The 18,328-nt window shown below is 50.4% G+C and overlaps 1 protein-coding gene across 1 annotated transcript in view; it reads right to left on the minus strand.

Moving 5' to 3' along the window:
* Window positions 1-9,658, minus strand: part of NUP210 (nucleoporin 210) — a 100,000-nt gene extending 90,342 nt beyond the window's left edge. Inside the window, exon 1 of the mRNA XM_030849519.3 lies at window positions 9,345-9,658. Coding sequence (XP_030705379.1) covers window positions 9,345-9,517 — 173 coding nt within the window. The 5' untranslated portion in view covers window positions 9,518-9,658. The remainder of the gene's footprint in view (window positions 1-9,344) is intronic.
* Between the last annotated feature and the right edge of the window lie 8,670 nt (window positions 9,659-18,328).

Below are 18,328 nucleotides of genomic sequence, written 5' to 3' on the forward strand. Positions count from 1 at the left end.
AGTGTGCTGGGGGAGTGTGGTGGTTAATTTTACGTGTCAACCTGGCCAGGCCATGAGGTGCCCAGCTACTTGGTCAGACATTATTCTGGGTGTGTCTGAGGGTGTTTTGGGATGAGGTTAACATTTAAACCAGCAGACTGGGTAAAGGAGATTGCCTTCCCCAGTGTCGGTGGGCCTCACCCAATCAGTTGAGGCCTGAATAGAACAAAAAGGCTGACTCATCTGCAAATGAGAGGGAGTTCCTCCTGCCTGAAAGCCTTCAGAGGCGTGTATACACACACACACACACACACACACACACACACACACACACAGTTTCTCTGGAGAACCCTGACCAATACAGGGAGAGCAAATAAGATAACGAAAGAAACTATCTACCATGTGTTAAGCCCAGAGCCAAATACTTCTGTCCATCAGATTACTTAACCCTCCAGGAGGCCTATATGGGAAAACCAAACCGAGGCTCAGAGAGGTTGAGTAATTCCGCAAAGCCACACAGCTGTACGTGGCGGGGCCAGTGATCAGAGCCAGGTCTGTGTGACTCCAGATCAGACAATCCTCCCACCACACGAGTGCTTCCCCCAGGGTACGGAGCACACAACACCAGAGAGCAGTGAGGCACCGATGAACTGTCTTTAAATTGACTCTTTATGTCATTTAATTACTACACATTCATTTTTAATTGTTTCAGGAAAAACAAATGTATCAAACTTATGAGCTCCTACATGTTAATACTGAAGAGGATGTCTGATGTTCAAAAACGGGGTCATTTTGAAGCAAACAGTAAGTTTTCGTATACGTGGTACACTAAAAAGGCAGCACTCTGACAGTGGCGTTCCCAGGACAGCTGTGAGGGGCGGGGCTGCCCATCAGCCGCCATTTTCCAGTGTTTCTATAAAACAAGGACAGAGCGGCCTCTCACACTGATAGCTGGAGCTCTCAGAACCAGTCTGTCCCCACACTGGTTGGGGAGGACCCACATGAGGCACGGAGGGAAGGGGGGAGAAGGCACGTGGGCCGCGCCAGCTCCCTCAGCCTAACCCTCGCGGGCTCTGGGCTCATGGCCCAGGCGGCAGGACGGGTCCAGGGAGCAGAGCTCAGAGAAGGCGGGGTCTGCACAGAGCTGACAGCTGAGAGGCCCACCCAGAAACCAGCTCCGAAGGCCAGGTCACTTGGACACAGCATCACGTTCTGCCAAGGAAGCAGGTCCGGGCTCAATGGCTTTTCTGCCGGAAGAGCCTTCCTCTGTCTCCAGTTTAAACGAACGGCCGCTGCTCAGAACGGATGAGAGCTGCTCCAGCTTGCCCACCTGGTCGTTCTGTGCATCTCAGCTGGTGGTCAGCACGCCTGCCCACCCTCCCCACGCATGGACTCGCCTTAAGGCCCACGGGAGGAGCTTCAGGGGCCTCCCCGGGCCCCTGGTGCAGGCAGTGATGGTGACATGGCCTCACTCTCTGTTGAGAAGGTGAACGCCTAGGGCAGCAGGGTGCTGCCACTCGCCAGCTGTGTGACATTGAGCAAACAATTCCACCTCAATTCTCTGTGCCTGTTTCCTCAGCTGTACAATGGCAATAAAAGTGGTACCTGCTGCAAAGGGTTGGGGCGGATTAGGTAGGATGACAGATGTAAAGCTCTTACTGCAGGGCGTCGCACATAGTAAGCTCTCCAACTCAGGCACCAGCAGGAGGTGCCTAAATGAAGGGCTTCGGGCCCTGAGGTGTTTGGCGAGATTCTGACCACAGACCTTTGCTTTTTAAAGAAAGTAAGAAAACATGGGCCCTTCTGGATTGTGATCGTTCATGTGTGACCTGTCCATCCCCTTCCCTGAATGAAGCCTGACCCTGATCCCTGCTGGTGGGGCCCTACCCCCAACCGCAGACATCCTCAGAGCCACAGGCAAAGATTCAGGCCCGAAGTAGGGTTCACCACTGGCAAGAGCCTGAAGCTTCTGACTTCAAGTCTAACCTCTGCTCTGAAGTTCTCCCTCCCCCAGCTTCCCCCCATCCCTCCACTGATGCTGACCCCTCCACTTCTCGCGTCCCTCCCACCAGCTCCTGTGCGGCCCGGCCTTGAGGACTCATGCGAAATGGTAACTCTTCCACGGACCCATCCCTGACCCTGCTCAACCTCCACTCAGCTCTCACAGCTGGTCCTTCTTGGGGTCCCTAATGCACCCATTCGTTCATTCATTCATTGAATCCATATTCATTGGGTGATGTGCAGTATTCCAGGTACCGTTCTAGGTGCCGGGGACACAACGAGGTACAAAATACACATTAATCCCCACCTTCACGGAGTTTACGTTTTAGTGGGAGGAGAACAAGGATAGACAAAATGAGTGAGTGGAGGTGGGATCTCAGACAACAGTGCTATGGACAAATAGAAGGCAGGGGAGGGAAAGGCTGTAGTTTCCAACCGGATGGTGAAGGGAGCCTCCCTCAGAGGCGACATGTGAGGAGGAGGGGCAGACACAGGATCCCTGGATATCTGGGAGAAGGGCGTTCGGGCAAAAGCATGGGCGAGGGCAAAGGCCCCGAGACCATGGCTGGTGTGATCCTTCTCCTTGTCTGACCCCCTCGGAGACTGAGCCTGAGGACAGCGCCCGTGCGTGCTCATTTCTTGCCCTCACTGCACCCAGCATAAGACTCTGGTGCAAGTTTGTTTGTTTGTTTGTTTGTTTTTTGCGGTACGCGGACCTCTCACTGTTGTGGCCTCTCCCGTTGCAGAGCACAGGCTCCGGACGCGCAAGCTCAGCGGCCATGGCTCACGGGCCCAGCTGCTCCATGGCACGTGGGATCCTCCCAGGCCGGGGCACGAACCCGCGTCCCCTGCATCGGCAGGCGGACTCTCAACCACTGCGCCACCAGGGAAGCCCCGGTGCAAGTTTTTGTAGATGCCCCTTATCAGGTTATGGATTCTCTTCTTTTTTTTATTTTTTTTATTTTTTTTTATTTTTTTATTTTTTTTATGGATTCTCTTCTAATCCGAACTTGCTGCAAATTTCTATCACGAATGACTGTTGAATGTTCTGCACCTATTGAGACCATTATATGGCTTTTCTTCTTCATTTTGTTGATACAAGAATTGTTTATTGTTGCTCAAGCAATTACATTGATTGGTTTGTGTTAAACCAACCCTGCATTCCTGAGATCCACTCCAGTTGGTCATAACACAACACCCTTTTTATGTTTCTGGATTTGATGTGCTGCTATTTTGTTAAGGAATTTTGTACTCTGCGTCTGTGAATTTCTTTTGCTTATAATGTTTGAGGCTGGTTTGCAATCAGTGTAATGTTGGCCTCATAAAAAGGAGCTAGGAAATGATTGTTCTTCCTGCCTTTCCTGAAAGAGTTTATGAAGGATTTGTACTATTTCCTCCTTAAACGTTTCATAGAAATTACAAGTGAGGCCACCTGGGCTTGGAGTTTTCTTTTTTTTTTTGCGGTACGCGGGCCTCTCAGTGTTGTGGCCTCTCCCGTCGCGGAGCACAGGCTCTGGACGCACAGGCTCAGCGGCCATGGCTCACGGGCCCAGCCGCTCCGCGGCATGTGGGATCTTCCCGGACCGGGGCACGAACCCGTGTCCCCTGCATCGGCAGGCGGACTCTCAACCACTGCGCCACCAGGGAAGCCCTGGAGTTTTCTTTATGAGAAGGTCTATAATTATAAACTTAATTTTACCAAATGTCCTAAGTGGACCGAGAGGCACCAAGGGCTCTCTATGCCTGAGAACCTTCCCCAAGTCCTGCACAGGAGGTGGGGAGCCTGCGGTTCAGTTCTGGTGGGCATGCTGCTTCCTCTCCTCTCGAATTGCTCGCCCACATCCCAGCGAGACCCTCTCCCAGATCACAGCAGCTCCCGACAAGGGCCCCAGGTGAGCAAACCCAGGGTATATATACTGCCCCGCCCCCCCCCCCCACACACACACGCTGGGCAAACAGGAAGCAAGGCAAACAGGAAGCAAGGCAAACGTGCACACATGAGTGTCATTCCTGCAGGGGACCCGTGTTGGGTTTTGGCTGCCCAGACTCCATTCCCCCTCCTCAGTAACAGCACCCAGCTTTTCTGGGGGTGCTGCTCCCCTCCACCCTCAGACCATGAGGCTCCAGGGCACCCATGCTCCTTGGACCCTGGGAGGCAGGTGGCTGGGGCCTGGCCGATCGGCTGTGCATCCCCCTGGATGGAGGTGTTCAGACCCGGCGTGAAAGGCTTGACAAGGGCTGCAGGGCTGGACCCGTCCTCTTGCTACCCCAGGGGGCACCCGGCTGAGGCCCGAGACCAGGTCCTGCTGAGCCCTGTGTGCGGCCTGAAACAAAATCTGCCAAAACAACATCCCTGCTTTATTTAAACTATTTTGGTTTGAGCTTCCTGTCACATGCAGGAAAGTCAGGAGAGTTGAGACAAATGAAATCCCCTGACTGAATTCTTCAAGACTTGTGGCCTTATTTCATTCAAACTACTGGTACTATATTTTTTTAAAAAGAAAAAAAATTGTCATTTATTATGTGCTTACTTTGTGTCAGGCTCGAAATAAAACATATCACAAGTGTTTTATTTGCCTCCCAACAGCCCTATTGAAACCCCCCGTTTGATACACAAGGAAACCCCTGCACGGATGTGAAGTAACCTGCCCAGGGTTACATTCCTGGAAAACACCTCAGCCGGGCCTGGCTCTAGACTCCTGGTCCAGACACCACCTCCCGCCTTGTGGTGAATGCACCCAGATTGTTCAAAACAGAGCTAATGGCCTCCACCTACCTGGGGCTGCCCATGGGAGGGCCCAGGCCGCCAGACCTCAGTGAAAAATGGCTCCATCTCCTCAATCACCCCCTACGCCACATGCAGCCTTAATACTGCTTCTTAATGTGTCATCAACTTCCCTTAACTGCTACTGAACCTGGGTAAAACAGCCACTGATGAGAAGGTCTGGCACACTTCCCGTGCATCCCAGGACTGAGCTGAGTCTGTGACCTGGTTTTGAATGTGGTTCTGCCGGTGAGTGGGGAATAACATGCAAAGTATGCAAAGGAATTAGCGGAAAAACTGGTTCTGCTATTTGGTTCCCTCTGCCATCCCCACCTGCAACATTCAAAGTCCCTGCCTCTGGACTTGGGTCTCTGGCCACCCACCGGGGCAGCTGCCTGGACACCTGCACCTTCCGCCCTTCCCGGCCCCCCATCCGGTTACATCCAAGTAACCTTCGTATCTTTTTCTTACTTTTTTCTTTTATTTGTTTTTTTAATTTTTTTAAGACTTTTTTTATGTGGACCTTTTTAAAGTCTTTACTGAATTTGTTACCACACTGCTGTTTTCTGTTTTCCGTTTGGGTTTTTTGGCTGCGAGGCATGTGGGATCCCAGCTCCCTGACCAGGGATCAAACCCGCACCCCCTGCATTGGAAGGTGAAGCCACAACCACTGGACCACCAGGGAAGTCCCTTACATTTTTCTTTTAAATTGATTCTTCCTTAATGAAAACGTACTTTATTTATTTATTGGCCGTGCCCCACGGCATGTGGCATCTTGGTTCCCCGGGATTGAACCTGCGCCCCGTGCAGTGGAAGTGCCCCGTCTTAACCACTGACCGGCCAGGGAAGTCCTGAAACAATACTTTAAAAGGAAACTTTATATCACTAATGCAAACAGAAAGCCTATACCATTTGCGATCCATCCGAGGTAACGATAAAAACAAACAAGAATCGAAACAATGTTACTGCATTTGGGGGGGGTGGGGGACACTGTCACCCCCAAAAAAGAAACAGGCAGATATTACAGGGTATTAGGAAAAGCAGAAGGTGGTTGTAGGGGCCGGGGGACGGGGAGGGGTTATTAGCATTTAATGGGGACAGAGTTTCAGTTTGGGAAGCTGAAAAAGTTCTGGAGATGATGGTGGTAATGGTTATATAACAGTGTGAATGTCTTGATGCCACTGAACTGGACACTTAAAAATGGTTAATTTTATGATATGTATATTTTACCAAATTTTTTTTAAAAAGAAAAAATGGAAACAACATGTTGGCACCAGAAATTAATTTTTTACCTTGAGGGTGTCTAATGGGACAGGGAAACCCGGGGACAGGGAGGGTCAGGCCAGAAAGCTACAGTGGAAAAAGGAGAAGTGACGGTTGTGCAAAGAAGCAGTGAGTGGGGGCAGAGGAAGACACAGCCCTCCCTCCATCCACCTGCAGGTCCACCCTTCCCTGTCCCCCATGACAGAGGCAGGGCCTGCAGGGCGGAAGCCACGTCAAGGGGCAGAGCAGGCTTGGTTGGGGGGGGGACCCACAAGGGAAGCAGGAAGAAAACCACCCACGGAAGCAGGATGGAACCTCTACCCAGCAGCATGGTGCTCAGGCACTGAAAACTTAAGATCATGAAGCAACACAGAAAAACAGCTGGGCTTTAACACTTGCTGGTGGTTGGTAGAGAAGGAAGTTCCCAAGTGACCTGAATACCAGGTTTGAGCTTCGTGGTGGTGGGGGAGTGGAATAAGTGATCAAAAGGAAAACAAAATGGTGACTGACTGTGTTACAGTCAAAGGATTATGGGAGACTTCCGTGGTGGTCCAGTGGTCAAGATTCTGCGCTTCCAGTGCAGGGGGCGTGGGTGTGATCCCTGGTCGGGGAACTAAGATCCCACATGCCACTCGGCCAAAAAAAAAAAAAAGGATTATGGGATACTTCTCTTTTTCTCCCTTTTCCCAACTTTCTCTCTCGTGTCATTTATATAAAGGATGCCTTAAAAAGAAGCTAATGAAAGATGCTTTGGAGCCCTTTCAATAACATGAAATAGCAAAAAAGAATCAGGAGTTTGCCACATAACCAGCAATCCCTCGTTGTGACTGGAAGGGTTCAATCAGGTCTGGCCAATTCGCCAGAGGCTGCAAACCCCTGAAAGAGGTGCTACAGGGGGCACGGTCCCAAACTCAAGACCACTACGTATACGCGTCCCCCAGAGCACTGCCCTCTCTGAGGTTCCCACTGAAACGTGAACAGTTTTAACCTGATGCTCTCTACAGTTCCCCTGACCTTAAAATTGCCTGATGATTTGATGCTATAAAATCAAGAAACAGGAAAAGCAGACTTAAAGCCCCTGGGGCTCAGGCACGCAGTGGTTCCAGTAAAGTGGGAGCTTGGCCGAAAAGTCCAAGGATGAGCAAAAATTCCCCCAAGGTCCAGGAAGGTTTTCATTTCCTCTGTTCTTCACCTCACAGACTGCACAATGAACTCCCTAGGTGAAGAGGCTGTTTTCCTCCCAGGTATAGATGAATGCAGATAGAAAGCTTGCCTTTAGGCCCACTCGTAAAACTCCAGAGGGGACTCTTCAAACACTAAAGCAATACCTGACTGAACTAGGAAGCACACACTAAAATAAGGGAAACATTTCCAACGCTTGACTGACAGAAGCTTTTCCTGTGAAGTTAAGGGGAAAATCACAACCACCAAACACCTCCAAGACACTTAAGGTAAGCAGTTACACATTTGCAATAAAAGCTATGGGTCAGATTCAAAACAAGTTATAAGATACTTAGCAACCCTCTGATGCATCAGTGATTAGGGATGTTTTTTTCCCTTCCTCCTCAGAAACTATACAAGTAAATTAAAATCCACCAGCTCTTCTAGGAAAAGAAAATGCAGTCAGAAAAAAAAAAAAGTTGTTACTTCAGAAACGAAAAACACAGCTCTAGAATCTCAGAGGAAGCAGCATACAAATACACCGAAACGGATTCATCTGAAGCCAGCTGCTTTTAATAGCCAGCTTCCTCTTTCTTGCCCCCCATATCAAGAGAACAACTTCAACCAGAGAATAAGCACGGTCACCTGCAAAGTGTGGACTAACAGGTGACCTCCCCACACCAGACAGGGCCCTGGACAGGGATGAAGAAAAGTTAAAGAGAAGATGTGATATCAAGCCAGAAATACGACCCTCCAGAGGAGGCGGGCACTAAACCCAAAATGCATTTGTCTGATGTGGCGTGTCCTTATTTCAGGAGGTGACCTTCAGAACACAAATAGGTACTAGTAATGCACATAAGCTAGAAGGTAGTCTGAGCTCCGGCACTAGGCTCGCGGATGTGCACGGATGACTATCCCAACAGACTTAACACACGTTGGACTCTCTGTACTGTGATCACACCCTGTTACACTGTCTAGCCTTGAAACAGGGAACCAAAGGGAGGAGCAAGGGCGTAGCGCGTGGGGATCACCCCCTCCTTTTCATCTCCAGCAAGGTGGCGGGGAGGTGTGGTAGGGCCTTGGTCACACCCAGCACCGCCTGCACCCTGCTAGGAATGAACCTGCTCGGAGTGGAACCCAGAGGCCGCTTCAGGCTGCTGCTCCTCCATCTGAAGGATGGAAGGGCTGGACCACATCACCCAGCTACCGTGAGGTGGGGGCGGACCTCTAGTTTCATTAGTTCCTGGGGTTCCCAGATCACATCCCCCACAAAAGGTGCAGAACTCCTGCGTCCCCCCAGGAAGCTAGGGATCAAGGCAACCCTGCTCTGTGGGCAACCTGGGGTGAACCACCAACCATTCCCTTGCATCTCTCATCTGTAAAACAGGTGCATCATCTGTTAAACACCTAGGGTTTTCTCCGAAAGACCTTTCATCAAAGGTTTCCGTTCCTCCCAAAGACGCTGAACGACTGATTCGACTCCCACACACACCTTCCCCACTTCTCCACAAGCCCAATTCCCACACCAGTCCGGCGCCAGGGGTGAGTCCCGGTCACCAAACTCCGGAAAGCGGCGTCCCCAGCCTAGGTCTCTCTGCAGGGCCCTGACCACCTCTCCCGGAGCCTGGACGAGAAAGGCGTGCGACCACGTGGACGCGCATCCCGGGACCAGCTGCGCCAGTGCGACCCTCTCCCTCCGGCAGGAGGTCCCTCCGGAAGCCCCGGGGCGGGCAGGGCTTCGCTGGCCCTTCGCCGCGCCCGCCGCACGCCCTCCGCGAGTCCCGCCGACAGCAGGGCTCCCATCCGCACCACCTCCCGGGCGGGCCCCCTCCCGCCAGAGAGCGCGGAGGCCTCGGCGCCGCCATGCGCAGTAGGGGCGACCCACGCTCACGCCGCCGGATCACGCGCGACCAGCCGCCAGGCCAGTGGTCGCCCGGCCGCCAAGCCGGCGCCCGGGAGCGCGCGCCGGCGCACCTGCTGCGCGGGCCTGCTGGGGGCGCGCGGCTCCCGGCCTCCTGGCGCCGGCCGGGCCCGAAGGCCGCGCGCCGCAGGCCCCGCCAGACCCGCCCGAGGCCGCGGCCTCCTCCCCGCGCCCGCGCACCTGCAGCGCGCCCGCCTGGCCGCCCGCGCCCGAGGCCTGCCTCCCGACCCGGCCCCACGCCTGACCGCGCCTCACCAACGGTAGCAGCCCTCCGAGGCCTCCAGCGTGAAGTTCACGCGCGTGGCCCGCGTGAAGGGCAGCAGCACCTTGGGGATGTTGAGCTTGGCCGCCGGCGCGCTGGGGCCCAGCGCCAGCAGCCCCGAGAGCGCGAGCAGAAGCGGCCACAGCCGCCTGCCCCGCGTCACCATCCTCGCCGCTCTTCACCTCCCGGGACCCGGAGCCCGGTCGCGCGCGCACGCGCGCGCGCTCCCCTCGTGCCCTCCGTCCCCGGCCGCGCGCGCCCGGCCGGCAGGTGATAAGCGCGGGAGGGAGGAGGGAGGGGGCGGGGCGAGGGCCGAGGCCTCGGGCCCCTTCCTGGGCCTCGGCGGGCCCTGAGCGCTGGAACTGAGGGGCCCGGGCTCCCACCCGCGGCCCCCGTCCCTACGGGGCGGAGGGAGGGGCTGGGGAGCGCACCCGAGGCCACGCGGGCCTGGGTGAGTGGGATGGGGCGCGCGCCCGAGTCACCGTTGGCGGGGGAGAAGGGATGAGGCGCCCTGCGGCGGTGGCGCCCCTCGACCACGCGGGAAGCACTGCACGGTTTTCTGGCCTCCACACTCGTATCCCTGGTTTCAAACTCTTGGTTTCAAACTCTCGGGCGACACTGCACGCGGATGTGGAGCCTCCCAGCCGTCCCGCAGCCATTCATTCGGCCCTGTTCAGCGCCTCTGGCCAATCACCCTGGCCAGGGCCCGACAAACAAGTCCGCCAGGCCCCTGAGACCTTGAGCTCAGACCATCAACACACAAAGGCCCCCAGGAAATCTGGAATGCGGAGCGCATCCTGGCCCACGCATCCAGTAGAGGGGCCCAGTTCCGCAACGGCAAACGAACTGCTGAAGCCCTGGGGGCCCTGTGGGTGCTCCTTCCCCCTTCAACCTCCTCCAGGCCTTGCCAGGGAGGCGTCATGATCCCCAGTTCTCCAGGAGGAAACAGGGTGAGTTGGCCTGAAGACCACGCAGCTACGAAGGGCAACACTGAGGCTCTCAGATCCCAAAGCCCTTCTTTGCGCTGCACCGACTGTCTTCCGGAAGCCGTGAGGAGGTTACCCAAAAGGCAGATTTAAGGCGCCAACGCTGCCAGAGCACATCCTACCCCTCCCCCGCACGAGAGAGAGAGAGAGAGAGAGAGAGAGAGAGAGAGAGAGAGAGCGCGAGCGCGCGCGAGCGCGAGAGCGAGAACGTTCAGCATCACTGAATTGTGCGTGCAGAAACCCTAAATCTTAAATTCACTTTACAGGTTGTGCCCTAGGTTTGTAATAGTCTTTGTCACGAATTACAGGAGGGGGTGAGCTCTGCAGGTACCCTGTGCACCAGTGCCTTTAAAATGTTAATCTGCTGCGGGGAGGGCCCAGCCTAGTGGGAGGTCAGGAAGAGGCGGGGTAAGTGCACTGGGGCCCAGCCTGTGTGAAGGGTCCAGGAAGTGTGCCCTGGATTGTAACCGGATACGCACATGGATGCCCCTGCCTGATGAGGGAGGGAGAAGCTGAATTTCAATCAGGCTGGGAAAGGCTTCTTGGAGGAGGTGGCCCCTGGGCTGGGCATAGACACCTCACTAGGCTTCAGAGAGGCCCAGATGGTCTGAGCGTGCCCCTCAGGGGTCATCCAGATTTTGGATGGTGAGGAGGGCTGTTTGGGGATCACCCTCAAAGCCTAAAGGCCCCAGACCAGAGATCTCTTGGAGCTGGGCTCTTCCCTGGGTGGGGAAATTCCAATGGGTTCTCTTGTCTAAAGAAACAAGAGTTGTATGGACAAAGCAGCCTCAGAGCAGGTATCTGTGAGGAATTTTTAGTGTTCTTGTTTGCATGTTTTATTGATTCATTTTTTAGTAAATAACAGATGAGTTTAAGCTAAAAAAGACTCAAAAGGGCTCATAGTAAAAGTGACTCCCCCTTACTACCCCTCACCCAGTACCCTTCCCAGAGGCAACCAGTATTTTCTGCTTGTGTATACTTCCAGACAGATTTTATGCATATACAAGCAAATGCCTGTGTGTATACAGTTAAAATTCATGATATATAAAAAAAAATTCATGATATAACTTATCATGTTCCAATTATGCCCACTTAAATTGGCAAACCAGGAGCCTTGCCCAGCAGGTAAATAAATACAAAGGACTAGGCGGAGTATCAGGGATCTTAAGCCCATCTGGCCTGTTAGGATCATGAGTCCCTATGGCCCCATCTTTCCAGATCTTCTGATTATTGAGAAGAAATCAGTAATGTGGATTTGTAGATGAAACAGCTCAACTGTAAATGAATGCAATTGATTTATTAAAAACAAACATACACACTCTTGGCCATTTATCCCAGGAAAATGAAAACGTATGTTTACACAAAAGCCCATACATAAAATGTTCAAAGCAGCTTGATTCATAATAGCCCAAAACTGGGGCTTCCCTGGTGGTGCAGTGGTTGGGAGTCCGCCTGCCGATGCAGGGGACACGGGTTCGTGCCCCGGTCTGGGAGGATCCCACATGCCGCGGAGCGGCTGGGCCCGTGAGCCATGGCTGCTGAGCCTGCGCGTCCGGAGCCAGTGCTCCGCGACGGGAGAGGCCGCAGCGGTGAGAGGCCCGCGTACCGCAAAACAAACAAACAAACTTAATAACCCCAAACTGAAAACAGCATAGAGGTCCTTGCACAGGTGATGGTTAAACAGACTGGGTGCATCCACACCATGGAATGCTACTCGGCAATAAAGGAACAAGCTGTTGACACACTGGACAACTCAAATCTGCAGGAAATTATGCTGAGTGGAAAAAAAGCCAATCGCAAAAGGTTACATACGGCATAATTCCATTCATATAACGTTCTTGAAAAGCAACGTTATAGAACTGGAGAACAGGTGAGTGACTGACAGTGGGTGAGGGCCAGACGGGGTAGGGGTGGGGGGTGATGTGGCCATAAAAGGACAACATGTGAAATCTCTGTGCGGCTGGAAATGTTCTGTCTTGACTGTGTCTATGGTAAATCCTGGTTGCGATGTCCTACGGGTTTTTTTTATTGTTGTTTAATTGAAGTATAGTTGATTTACAATGTTGTGTTCATTTCAGGTGTACGGCAAAGTGGTTCATTTATATCTATTTTTTTCAGGTTCTATTCCATTGTAGGTTATTACAAGATATTGAATATAGTTCCCTGTGTGTCCTATAGTTTTGCAAGCAGTCACCATTGGGGGAAACTGGGAAAAGGGTGCATGAGTCTCTCTTTACGTCTTAAATATGTCTCTCTCTATGTCTTTTTTTTTTTTTTAAAGAATCAATTTTATTTATTTATTTGTATTTGGCTGCGTCGGGTCTTCGTTGCAGCGCACTGGCTTTCTCTAGTTGCGGAGAGCGGGGGCTACTCTTCGTTGCGGTGCGCGGGCTTCTCAGGCTCAGTAGTTGTGGCACACGGGCTTAGTTGCGTGGGGTCTTCCCGGACCAGGGCTCGAACCCATGTGCCCTGCATTGGCAGGCGATTCTTAACCACTGCGCCACCAGGGAAGCCCTCTCTCTATGTCTTAAAACCGCATGTGAATCTACAGTTATCTAAAAAGAAAAAAGTTTACTTACACAAACAAAAAAGCAAACATACAAACAGGCCTAACAAAATAATCCGGGTGGACACAGCTTGCTGGCCACCTGTATGCTTTAATTTAAGGCGGTCAGGAAATTTCCCCAGCAAAACACTACGAACGGGAAGCAACAAAATGATGGATAGAACATTTTCCCATTTGAGATGTTTCCCTTTCTTTATATTGTCCTTAACTCTGTCACCCCCCCATTTTCACTTGCCAGTGAGCCTGGTAAGGGACCATGTCGGGGCCCCGGGGTCCATGCAGCACCCTCCTTCTCTGCCTTTGGGCGCCTTCTCTGGGTATCAAGTGCTATATCTGAGAGTCAGGGAGACAGTGGGCATGGCCTGAGCAGGCCACGCTGCCCCAGGCACAGAGACCCTCAGGGATGAAGAGACCCCAGATTTGTCTACCTGATAAATAAAATGAGATAGGAAAATGCCTTGTATCGGTGACTTCCACGCTTGGAGAAACCTTACAGTATCTGAGTACCATCTGTGCTGTTATTTCCTATTTGTCTTTAAATCAAAGTGTTTACATATATTTAAAAAGGAAACTTTGTCACTCCAGTAAGTAGAAAAACAGTATCTGTTGCCAAAATAGAAGTAGCCACAAAATAAATACAACGAAACAAAGGGATGCCGTTAAGTTACAGGAGACACTGTTTCCTGTCAAAGGCTCAGAGTCCCAGGCCTGTTCTCACCATTCAGAGGGAGAGGACCAAGCACTGGACGATAGGGGTCTTTCTTCTTGAGCGAATAAGGGTTGAGAAGGAATTTCAAAGGCAAGGAACTACTCCTAGTGGTATGTTGTCATATTAGAACCTATCTACCATCTTTTTTTTTTTTTTTTTTTTTTTGCAGTACGCGGGCCTCTCACCGCTGCGGCCTCTCCCGTTGCGGAGCACAGGCTCCGGACGCGCGGGCCCAGCAGCCATGGCTCACGGGCCCAGCCGCTCCGCGGCACGTGGGATCCTCCCGGACTGGGGCACAAACCCGCGTCCCCTGCATCGGCAGGCGGACTCTCAACCACTGCGCCACCAGGGAAGCCCTACCATCTTTTTGCAACAAATAGATTTTTTAAATTGTGCAGTGGAGAAGCTCAAGCATTCACAAGAGTTGATAGAATAGTATACTGAAGCCCCAGGCATGACCGTCCAGTCCCGTGACCATGCGCCTGCAGCCAACCCCAGCCCTCACCCGTATCATTTTGCAACAAATCTGAGGCATCCTACCTCTAAAAGATAAGGACCGTTTTAGAGGTACACTCTAACCACAATACTATTATCACATCTAAAATACGAACAATAATTCCTCAGTCATAAAATATGCAGAGTTCAAACTTCCAAGTGTCTCATAAACATCGTAGCTTTTTTTTCACAGTTTGTATTTTCAGAATCAGGATCCACGTAAGGTTCACACGGCAATGGCTTGAAATGAGCTTTTAATGTCCAGGTTCCCCCTTCAGCGCTCTTTCCCTCCTGGCATTGTCTGTGTTGCCCCTTTCTGCTGGAGTAAAAGTTTTTCTTTAGAGCACCCTCACTCACACCCAGCACACCCCCATATGCAGGACCCAGCCCAGCAGCAGGGGTTTCCCTGCCGCACAAGGCCGCAGCTACCTTCTGGTCACGGTCCCTGGGGACTGAGGAAAGGGGGTCCCACTGTAGGCCTTCAGCACTGTCTCTGGGCTGGAAACCTCAACGTTTGGGGAAATAAAAAATAAGAAAACGTCTGGGAGCACGGCAACAGTTTCAGCCTTGGCAGAATGCTTTCCCGAACTTCATCTTGTGTAAGAGAATGGCGCCATTTAATTACAGAAATCGCTGCTTTTCTTCAATGCGCAGACATGCTGCCTGCTCACAGGATCCAGTTTCTATCTGTGCTTCTACTCTCACTCAGGACGGCTTTCTTCCACTTGCCACATCCATTCTCTGCCGGAGTCGGGGACTGCTTCGGCCAGTTAGCTGCCCCCGGACCACTGAACACCTCATCCTCGCCCACCTACTCCCTTCGTCCCCAAAGGCATCGCTATGGGACAGTGGCTGCAGGATAAGCTGATTGCAGCTTCATACCGTCAGGCCCCCTTAGAAGTTCTGGCACGGGTGTTATCCCAGCCGGCTAAGTCTGACACCAGCAGCCCTGGAGGGACAGGAGTCCTTAGACATCACTAGGCCACCAGAACTGGAGGAGGGTACGTCCTACCCCTGGCTCCCCAAATGGCTATTTCATACCTCCAGTGTCGCACCTAGCTCATCAAACCTCTTAGGAAGGAAGATTTCTTTTAATACTCCTTTATAAGAAAAAATTATTTTCTGTAATAAACATTAAATGAGGGAGTTCCCTGGCGGTCCAGTGGTCAGGACTGGGGTGCTTTCACTGCCATGGGTCTGGGTTCAATATTCAATCCCTGGTGGGGGAACTAAGATCCCACAAGCCATGTGGTGTGGCAAAACAAAAACAAAAACAAAAAAAACATTAAATGCAACATAATAATGGCTGGGAAAAAATAACTTTTTAAAACTTGTTTGATTGAGCTTTGTATATACAAGCAAGCCAGCAAAAGCAAGTTTTTAATTAAAAAAAAAATATTACTTAATAGCCAAAAAGGGAAAGGTAATAGATTAATAATTTTTAATGACATTAATGTATTTTTTAAAAATGTATACTGACATATTGGCCTGTTGCAATAATAAATAATACCAGAGTGTACTGGTCCATTTAATAAATGGGAATAGCAACAAAGAAGAAATCTTTATTCTTAATCTAATATGAAAATTCAGTAAAATAGTTCAAGTAGAAGGTAAGATTTGCACTTAAGCAACAAAAATATTACCCCTTACAGTTTGCACTCTGTTTCACTGTCTTAAAATTTAAACCAGGTAAGAATCATAAGTGGGCTCATAGGATGGCTGAATAACAATAACACGAGTTGTTTTCTCTGTCTTGACAATCACGGTGCCGTCACTGATCATTTCGGATCTACTGTTTAGGCACAGAAATGTGTACCGTGGTGGGGGCTGGAGACAAGAACTGTGTCTGAGGCAAATTCACAGGATTCCAAAAGTTACTCTGGAAACAAGCACAAATCCATATGTATGGGGCCTACTGTGTAACTAAGAGTTTTCAGAATTAACATCCATGTAGAGTACATTGTGTGTAAAGCATACATTTTTAAAGTGTGTAATTTTAATGTTTATATGTTATTAAAATTCAACAGTGCACAGGCAACCAAAGTAAAAAGAGAGAAATAGTACCACATCAAACTTCAAAACTTCTGTGCATCAAAAGATGCAATAAATAGAGTTAGAAGGCCACCTGCAGAACGGGAGAAAACATTTGCAAGTCACATATCTGGTAAGGGGCTAATATCCAAATATAGAAAGAACTCCTACAACTCCACGACACCAATATAAATAACCCGATTAAAAAAAAAAATGGGCAAAGGACTTGAATAGATTTCTCTAAAGAAGATATACAAATGGCCAATAGGTACATGAAAAGATGCTCAACATCATAGTCATTAGGGAAATGCAAATGACTTTTGCATGCGATCTCATCTCACACCCATCATGATGGCTACTATTTTTTTTAAAAAAAGGCAAAACCAGAAAACATGTTGATGAAGATGTGGAGAAATAGGGATCCCTTGTGCACTGTTGGTGGGAATGCAAAATGGTGCAGCCACTATGGAAAACAATATGGAGGTTCCTCAAAAAGATACATAATTACCATATGATCCAGTAATTCCACTTATGGAACCCAAACAATTGAAAGCAGGGTCTCAAAGAGATATGTTCATAGCAGCACTGTTCACAACAGCCAAAAGATAGCAGCAACCCAAGCATCCGTCAACAGATGAATGGATAAACCAAATGTGATGCATACACACAATGGAATATTATTCAGCCTTGAAGAAGGGAGTACTGACACATGATACGATATGGATGAAACTTGAGGATATTATGCTCAGTGAAATAAGCCAGTCACAAAAAGAAAAATTAAAAAAATTCCACTTATATGAGGTCCCTAGAGCAGTCAGATTCATAGAGACAGTCGGACGGTAGCTGGGAAGGGGAGCAGAATATGCCACCCCAAAACATGCCACTCTCGCATGTGGATCATTCTGAACTGAAGACAGTCGTGGCCCAAAAGACTCAGGAAGAGCTGTGTACTTCCCTTAACTGCCTAAAAGAATTAGAAGGCATGGTCAGGGAACGGAGCTGCCACCAGAGATAACCACAGAGTGTGGGCTGGCGTGATGAGCTGGGCGTTTGGCAGGTCCTGACCCTGTCGTCCTGCAGGGCCTGACAAACCTGTGTTCACCAAGCACTTGCTCTTCCCAGCTTCCTGTGACTTGTCTTCCTCCCCCTGGAGCCCCAAAGCCCTACCTAGCCCTTCACCTTAGTTCAGCCGGCACACAAGCCTCCATTGCCTGTCTTGGAACCTCTCATGTCTATGTGAGGCTCCCATAAGTATGACAATAAATTTGTTTTTCTCCTGTTAACCTGTCATATGTCAATTTAATGAACAGACCAGCCAAAAGAACCTAGAAGGGTAGAGGAAAAATATTCCTCCCCTACAGTTGCCAAGGGCTAGGGGAGGGGGAATGAGAGGTGGTATTTAATGGGTTTGGGGTTTCTGTTTTGCAAGATGAAATGCCTGGAGATTGATTGCAAAATAATGTTAACGTGTAACGCTAATGACAGGGAAGTCTACTCAATGCTCTGTGGTGACCTAAATGGGAAGGAAATCCAAGAAAGAGGGGATATATGTATGTGTGTGGTTTATTCACTCTGCTGTACAGCAGAGACTAACACAACATTGTAAAGCAGCTATACTCCAATTTAAATATATACACACACACACACACACACACACACACTTAATGCTAATGAACTGCACACTTAAAAATGATTAAGATGGGGCTTCCCTGGTGGCACAGTGGTTGGGAGTCTGCCTGCCGATGCAGGGGACGCGGGTTCGTGCCCCGTTCCGGGAGGATCCCACGTGCCGCGGAGCGGCTGGGCCCGTGAGCCATGGCCGCTGAGCCTGCGCATCCGGAGCCTGTGCTGCGCAGCGGGAGAGGCCACAACAGTGAGGGGCCCGCGTACCGCAAAAGAAAATGATTTAAGATGGTAAACTTTATGTTATGTGAATTTTACCACAGCTAAAAAAAAAAAAATTTTTTTAAACCCCTTAACAGTAGCCACAGCAATTCTTTAGAACTTAAACCTACAGAAGTTTGCGGGGATTTGTGTATTTTATCCCTGTGTGCTAAATAATAAATACACAGTGTGTATTTTATCACTGACATTATTTAATATTGCCTGTGCGTGATGGTCATAAAAACCAGACAAGCTTCAGTCCATCTTGTTACTGTTTTCAAAATCTCTGTGGACAATGCACCCTCA

The sequence above is a fragment of the Globicephala melas genome, chromosome 11 (genome assembly GCF_963455315.2).
Source record: "Globicephala melas chromosome 11, mGloMel1.2, whole genome shotgun sequence".
Classification (NCBI taxonomy): Eukaryota; Metazoa; Chordata; class Mammalia; order Artiodactyla; family Delphinidae; genus Globicephala; species Globicephala melas.